At 33.2% G+C, this 8,275-nt stretch overlaps 1 protein-coding gene across 1 annotated transcript; it reads left to right on the top strand.

The window, feature by feature from the left end:
* The first annotated feature begins 1,232 nt into the window (after positions 1 to 1,232).
* LOC117917345 (vesicle transport protein SFT2B) lies at positions 1,233 to 8,032 on the top strand. Its single transcript, XM_034833588.1, has 6 exons — positions 1,233 to 1,492; positions 2,468 to 2,521; positions 4,657 to 4,730; positions 5,613 to 5,730; positions 5,845 to 5,903; positions 7,722 to 8,032. Exons 1-6 carry the CDS (start codon positions 1,343 to 1,345, stop codon positions 7,798 to 7,800), a joined length of 534 nt encoding a protein of 177 aa, XP_034689479.1. The 5' UTR covers positions 1,233 to 1,342; the 3' UTR covers positions 7,801 to 8,032.
* The last annotated feature ends 243 nt before the right edge of the window (positions 8,033 to 8,275 follow it).

Below are 8,275 nucleotides of genomic sequence, written 5' to 3'. Positions count from 1 at the left end.
ATTCTAGAAATAATGTTTGACTAAATTTGAAAAATGAATGGTCAAATAGAGAAGGAATTGATAGAATGTTCCGAATAAATAGTACAATGAGGATTCCCTATTTATAATTGTAGGTAATGACTAATGGAGAGGTTGTGCCTTTAAAACACTAGATATATCTATTAGAAAGTTGTGTCTTAAAACTTCTCCGCATCTATTTTAAAAGAACATGTCTTTTCTAAAAATAGGTATCCTATAACTTTGAGCCTAAATTTTCATTCATGTATAAGTGGTTTTGAGTTACTTCCTAAAATAAAATTTCAATAAAATGTAAGGGAAAGAAGATAGAAGAAAAAAATGAAAAGAAAATAAAAAATAAAGTTAAATTAAATAAATTTTATTTATATGTTTTTTCAATGGTAAACCAAATATAAAAAATATTTTTTTTCAATACTTTTCATTTTTTATTATTTTTATATACATATTCTAGATACTTTCTAAGGAAGGCTTCCTACGGGAATCAAAATCATAGCAAAACTAGATATGTATAAGAAGTAATATTTTCTTGATTTTTATATTAAGTTAAAACTATTTTTTAAGCTAAGAGGTTTTTTAATAAAATTAATCAAACAAGTATTGGAATTATTATTGAATTAAAAAAAAAATGACTTCTAGAAAATCAATCAAAATAAGCCTTATGTGAAAGGTTAGTCTTAAAATTTTGGTTCATCCTTACTATTTACATTTTATTAATTAATTTTTATTATGATTTCATGCTATTATATCTTCTAAAAAAATGGATTTTATAAAGATATCAGTATGAGAAAAAAAAAATTATCACACAAAGTTTGCTTGTGATAAGTTTTTATTCTTTAATTTTTATCGATTTAAAATGTTATAAAACGAAAATAAATGTAATACAAAGAAAAATAAAGAGAAATATATATTACTCTCGATAATAGATAATGAGGACTAGAGAATTAGAGAAGGGAATTTCTTGTTGGTCGAGATGGTCTTTGTATAAGAGATGGAAAGCCTTTTATAGGCCTCACGCAAGTCTTGTATTAATGCCTCAATTCGCTCGATATGAATGGAAAAGTTATTATGTTGTTTTTAATACAAGGAGGCCACCTTGCATTTACAACACAAAAAACAATGTTGAGATTGTGAACTCTTTACGCTAAAGTTTTGTGGAGTTTAGGTGAGCCTAACCCAGCCCAAATGGTGGGCCCACGGGCCCACCCGCATTTCAATTAGGGGCCCAAAGTTATTTTTCTGACTTTCCCTTCCGGAGTGCTAAAGCAAATTTTCTCACAGTTTCTCACTTGCCAAACGGAGGCGAGGTTTCCCCAGGGGAAAAAAAATGGAGAAGATGAACCACGCATTCGAGAGGGTTAAGATTCTAGTTGGAATGGAGGTGGATGACGACCAAAACGTCGCCGCACCACCTGATGATGGCCCATTCTCTTTCATGGATGACTTCAATCGCGACTGCACTTTGTCCACCAAACAGGTCCGTTTGGATGTCGAGAAAACGCAGGAAATCAAATCATCATTTGCACCTTATAGTTCCTTTTATTCTGCTTTCTTATAAGAATAAACATTCGCACAATTCCATCACTTTTGCTTCCCCGAATCAGCTAGGGTTTAGCGTTTCACAGTTGCATTTTTCTTTATTTTAAAACTTAGGGCTTTCAGCTGAAACCCGCGATTTCTAGGATTTGAAAGCTAAATGTATAGTCAGTGTTAAACACACGCGCATTAGCTAGCTTGGAAAAAAAAAAACATGTCTATTTCGAGGTTCTTCATTTTTCTATTGCCCCATTTGCACCTCTAAAAGTACTAGGGAAAGCAAAACAGTGGGGAGGGATCTCAGATTCTCTTGCTTGATTTAAGATGGAAAATATGAAGGAATATGAACTATAATGAAAATTATTTAAAAATTTATTCATTCTTAAATTCTTTGTTCTTTGTGTAAAAAGAGAATAAATTTCGAGAAGGTTCAGAGGCAAAATTTATTTAACTCAGTACATGTTTTGAGTTGCCCTCCACTCTTTCTTTCTTTTTCTTCTTCCCTTTTTTCTCACTTTTTGTAGCCCAAATAGAGCCTTACAAAGCTAATAATGTGTGATTATTCACATGTAAAAGGATCTGCTTTCAACAACCTCTTTTGCTTTTCTTTTGATTCCAATGCTCTCAAGTAATGGAGTTTTTGCCTTGAATTTCAAATTAGAATATTGGTCTAGGGTATAAATTGTTAAAAGAAAAGTTGAACGAAGACAGGTTTATGCCATTTATGGACTTTGGAATTGCATAAAACTGAGATGGATTTTGGCTCCATTGGTGTTTGTGAAAAGAAAATCTTAAAAAATTGACTGCAAAATATTCTTTCTGGATCCAGAATATCTTATGTTTCATGGATTTCCTTTCAATATCTCTATTCCCTGTTTGGATTTTCTGACCAATTGATCCCTCTCATATTACACAGAGATTTTATGGTTTTGCCATATGCTTGGCTGCTGGTTTAACTTGTACACTCTTGGTAAGTTCAGTCATTGAATACTTTCAGTCCATCTTTTATTACATTGTCAGTTATCATATGTTTTCTGGTTTTCTATATTGTTGGTTTTAAAAATTGAATACAAGCTCACTTCGCTTGTCTGAACAAAAACCTATTTATTCTGGGAATTAAACCTTCTCTATTCCGTGAAATCTAAGATGAGTAGTTATGTTATTGAATGAAGGTTTTCTGTTTTATTAATGGATCAGGGCTTTCAAACTCTAGTTTACCACTCTTGGTTTGACTCTTCCTCATTTGAGTTTTCAAGTTCTAGTTAATGAGCACAGGCCTATCAAAAAAGAAAAAGGAAAAAGGAAAAAGGAAAAATGATTTACTCAATGAGCTCAGGTTCTAAGCCTGAATTCTGCTATTCTTTATTTTCTTCTTTTTTCTTTTCTCTTAATTAGATGTTACCACTGTTTCCTGCTATGTTTTCTTTCTCATTCTATGACTTTCTCCTATGATGAATTAGTATTTTGCATTTGGCATTGTCAAATAACCTGGAAAACCTAGCCATTAGAACTTATGTGTGAAGTAATCATGTAGGAAACTTGCCTAACCTAGCTAGCACTTAGTTTTTGGGATTTGAAAAATGTCAATTGAAACTTCTAGTCTTGGCTTTAAGTTTAATTGCATAATTTAGCTTACTGTTGCTTTTTCACACTTTTTATGACTAGAAATGCAAGTAAAATTTTTGAAAAAATGTCCATGCTGTCGCACAAATATATAATTAGGTGGTGTTTTTAATATTTGTGCCCCTCTCCTGACCTTGTAAAACATATACAATTTTACAAATTCGTAATTAAAGAGCCTATCCTTCGAGGATCAGTCATGGACGTAATCAATTCTTGTTAATTTTGAAGACTGATGACCGTCAAGGTGATCTGTGCAGAGTAGAACTGGTTAACTCACATAAACCCCAAGACTGGTCAATGTGAAATAAGGTTTCATTTGCTGCCTTGTCCATATAGTGGATGTCCGTAGAGTTGACCTTATAGTAACTTCTCTTTATCTTTTCCCTAATTGGGTATCCATGTCTACTGGGCTGCTAAGAAGCTCAAGCTTCCACCAGAAGGGTGGGCATCTGGGCTATGATACCACCTTGCTTTGGTATAAGGAGATAAATCATATTTTCCAAAATGAATTTCTGGAATGCAGTGAATATGATGTTCTAATTCTGATGTTTGATTAAAATTAATAATTTGATATTTCTAGAAAGTATTGTTTCCTCTTCTAGCATTTGATTATGTTAGGAATTGCTTAGGAAGTAGTGTAATTTCGCATAAGAGTCCTCTAAATAATATCTACTAAAATTAATTTAGTTTTAAATAAAAAAAGAATAAAAACGGTTGTCCACTTCCTTTTTATTTTCACTTTATAAGGGCAGTGCAGGACTGGGTGGGGGAAGAGGCTGAGCAAAACGAGGCTTAGAAAACTAAGTGCATCCTAAACAGGGTAGTCCATGATCTCATACTTGGATATAAGAACATATCCCCTAATCAAGTTACCAATTAACCAAGCATACCCTTAGTTAACATGATATTGAAATGAGACATCAACACTTGTATGAACATCCTTGAATGTGTTCCACTTTCAACAGGACTGATATTTAACTTGAGGTAGTTTGTTTGCTAAAAAGAGATCAAATTTCTTAAAATTAGTGGAACTAATAAGAAAGAAGAATTTCTCTCAATTGAGGCTTCTGTAACTATTTGGATCAGTTGAGATAAATCCTTCAATTTAAGAAGAAAAACAAGGGACAGCATATAACTTAAGATTTTCATTTTTATTGTTTCCTTTTCCTCGATTTTCAGCAGCTAATCAGAAGGTAAAATTTAAAATACTGGATACCAATGTAATCCTCCAATGTTGTATCAAACTTGTCTATTTAAACCCCCTTATGTTTCTGCTGCAAAGATTGAAATATTTCAGGTTAGCTCTCTTGCCATTGCTTGTGTTGACAAAAATTTGTTTAGCTGAATTACTAGCAAGTCTTCAATTTTGATAAATATGTGGTGTCATGGCTGGAAAATTGGTTTTACTATTGAATTGGGGATGGATATTAGTGGCCTTGAAAAAATCTAACTTGCCTGTTTTTGTTCTTTACCCTGTGACAGTCAATGCTTGTTTTCTTCAATCCAATCAAGTTCGGGATAACATTCACCTTTGGCAATTTGCTTGCACTTGGGAGGTTTGTGTTACTGTATGCCTCATGTTATTAGCAAGATTATGATTGTTAAGTGATGGCATGTTTATTTTACTGCACTTCAGATAGCAATCAGGTTAAAATCATAAATATACAGGACTTTGCATTCATAAACATTTAGAGCATCATCACACTGCCCTTTTATGGTTGTGGATGTCATTATTATTTGTTTTATGAAGGGAGAAGGGCTATGCTCATTTTATCTTTCTGTTTCATGTAGCAGTCTGATTTGTATAGTGAAGTTTCTTGAATGTCTGTCCATTATGTGGCTATAATCTGATCAAAACGATTAACATGTTCACCTTTGAGCTTGAGAACCTTTACCTTGCAAGGTTTTAAAATCTTCATCAATTTGGTCTCACCAATATGAAAATGCAACTCCAAAGTATTTTTTATTTTGAAAAGGTTTGTAAATTAAATGTAATCTCATAATTTCATGAATTTTTTAGTTGTTTAAATGTCAGTTTGAGGGACATTGTTTAGGTTTTTAGTTTTCCTAGTACACTTAACATTTTAGATTATGCTTTTTTCCCCATATGATGTCCTTTCTGGTCCCTTGATGGAGTTTGAGAAAATCTATTGATTATAGGGATTTTCCCATCCTATGTTGTCTTTATATCTTTAACATGGGCCAGAGGGCTTGGATGATTGGATCTGGGCTAAGTTCAATTTTCTGAATTTGTGAGGAAGTTTTGTTATTTTCTTGCATATTCAGATTAATATATTAGTCATATCTCTGTCATACTGTCTTTTCAACAAGTCATTAGACTAGCTTTTTTCTGATGAGACTAGCTTTCTTCTTTCTTTTTTGTACTCATTTTCTGTGGGTGTATTTCAGATGCTAAGTTGGAGTGTTTTGTATGGCAGCACGGCATTCCTCATAGGCCCAAAACGGCAAGTGACTATGATGCTTGACCCTGTTCGTATTTATGCAACAGCCATATACCTTGCAAGTATAATAATTGCCTTGTTTTGTGCTCTCTATGTAAGTTGCCTTGTGGATATATATATATATTCCACTGTCATCTTAAATATCCTTATTCTACCTTACCTTTTGGTTTCTCATGTTGCACAATTTTTCATTGATTGGATTGAGCAGGTTCGTAACAAGTTATTGACACTCTTGGCAATCATGTTAGAGTTTGGTGCACTAATTTGGTATGTCAAATTACACATGTTCTGCTTACCATTCATTTCTTCTATTCATCATATTCATATTTTATGACATGTAGAAACCACATGGAATTGAAATTATTGTTGTATAGTTCCATTGTATTTGAGTGTGGAAATGACCTATGTTTATCTAGGAGTCAGATTTTTTAAACTCCAAAATTTAAGCTACAAGCAACTGGTCAAGAAGAATCCAAAATTTAGATATGGATAGAGGATACGGCATAATAGAAGGAAAAAGGGAAAAACCAATTAGAAAGCAATTATAAGTAAAGATATCTTTGACAAAAACTTCCGATCTTTTTTCTTTAATCTTTGCCTTTTCTCCCTTATCTTGAAATATTCTTAAATTATCTCTTTTTTCAATGTAATAATCTACTAAGGAAGTTGAAAATAAAAAATAAAAAAGTCAAAATCAAACAACCATGTCTAAAGTGAAGTAGGAGTATCCAACAAGGATCCCATACATACCCACGTCATGTTGTGACAACATGGGTACTGGGTGAAATTGGAGAGTTCGGGTATCATAGAAAACAACAATGAATTGAAGTTATTGCATCTATAGTTCTGTGCCTTTGAACATCCAAGTTTGTCTTGGAGAATTGTCTCATTAGAAGGCCTTATGACAATGAAAAAACAAAGAAAGTGAACCTATTCTTAAAATTTTGGAATGACTTAATTTTGATAGTGTTGAGAGAAAGTCAACTTATTTTAGATGATGTAGAAAAAAAATACTAATGGTTAATAGCAACATTTTGCAGTGCCTAAGTTAGACAAGGTAATATTAAAGTTAGCATGGGATATTAATTTGACCAGGGCAGTTGATGTGGGGCTCAATTGAGGCCATATACGCGGTATGTTTTAGATGCCAATTGCCTTCACATGGCCACACTCATGCTCTCCCTCACTTGTTCTACTTTCCACACCATTTCTGCAATGCTAGATCACTGTCTTCACAATGCACCTTGACCCCGAAGACCTATCTCAGTTCCTACAAACGAGCCCTAAATCACCAACATTAAATGCCATGGTTTCCCAATGTGGTAAGCCCTGCCCACTAATGCATAACTAGAACTTCCACGTTTGTTTTATGCTACACCAATTGTTGCAAGTTAAATTGATTGACAATGATCATCTATCAACAAAAACTTCAATTCTTTATGGCATGTTAGTATTAGTAGATTATTGTCATATTTGATCTCCTTGAATAGGATATATGAAGATTTTAAAGTACTTTTGGCTGTCAATTACTTTCCATTCTTCTGGTCTTAATCTGTTGCATTGCACTGTATGTGCCTTGTGTTAAAGAGTGATTATGGGATGGGGTCAAGCCGATCATAAGTTTGATTCTTATCAAAAGTGGATTAGCTCAACATATAAACAGTGAGAGAAGGTTTTGTTTAATTTATTTTTGTTATGTTAACCTGTAACGGCTTCTCCCTCTCATGTAGATATTGTTCACTGTGGGTTCTAATGAGTCTTCACGACTTTAATACATGTCTGTCTACTTACGAGAAATCTATTTCATATACAAAGTTAGGAACTTTTTCCCATATGACATGGGATATCACAATCACCTCTAACTCAACGCATAATTTTGGTGCTTGTTAGAAGTAGAGTGCCCCAGAAAATGAATAATGCGAGAACCAGTTGTTCACTCATTTACGCTGATATACACAGAGATGACAGCTTTTCTTTTGGTTCTGAAATAATGAAGCAAAGTATTCATTTTCTTTCATCGTGTACTCTTCCATTTTCCTGTTATTCCTCATGTACTTTCCCCCAATGATTTTGTTGAATAACCAGGTACAGTTTAAGCTACATCCCCTTCGCAAGGTCGATGGTTTCAAAGATCATGGTTTCTTGTTTTGACACAGAATTTTGAGGTGATGTATGATGATTAAAAGACCCTAGAGACGAATACGATTCAGTGAAGACCCATATGGCTGTTCCGTGGGTTGCGGACAGAGGTTGTTCCAACTTAATCAAACCAAAACATGAACTGAAAGACTAATTCTCTTTGTATAAATCACTCGTTGAGCTTCATAGTTTTCTTTCTTTTATTTCTTGCTTTCTGGGTTATGATATGATATCTGAATCCCCTCTTTTTCTTTTTCCTTTTTTTTTTCTTTTAGCAAATATTCAAAATTTCATATTTACACATTATTTAGCCTTTAATTTCACGAGGAATTAAGAATCTTAGACACCAACTCTAATAAGGAAATATATATAATAATAATAAATGCTACTCCGTGGAGGATGTTTTCTAAAACTTGGTTTTAAAATTGTTTTTTGTTTGACGGAAAAAAACAAACAGTCTTTTTGGTATTCTCTAAAATCAAAGGTGTTTGGCGAGCGTT

Source organism: Vitis riparia, chromosome 7, assembly GCF_004353265.1.
Source record: "Vitis riparia cultivar Riparia Gloire de Montpellier isolate 1030 chromosome 7, EGFV_Vit.rip_1.0, whole genome shotgun sequence".
NCBI classification, from domain to species: domain Eukaryota; kingdom Viridiplantae; phylum Streptophyta; class Magnoliopsida; order Vitales; family Vitaceae; genus Vitis; species Vitis riparia.
This window is presented reverse-complemented; position numbering and strand designations above follow the sequence as displayed.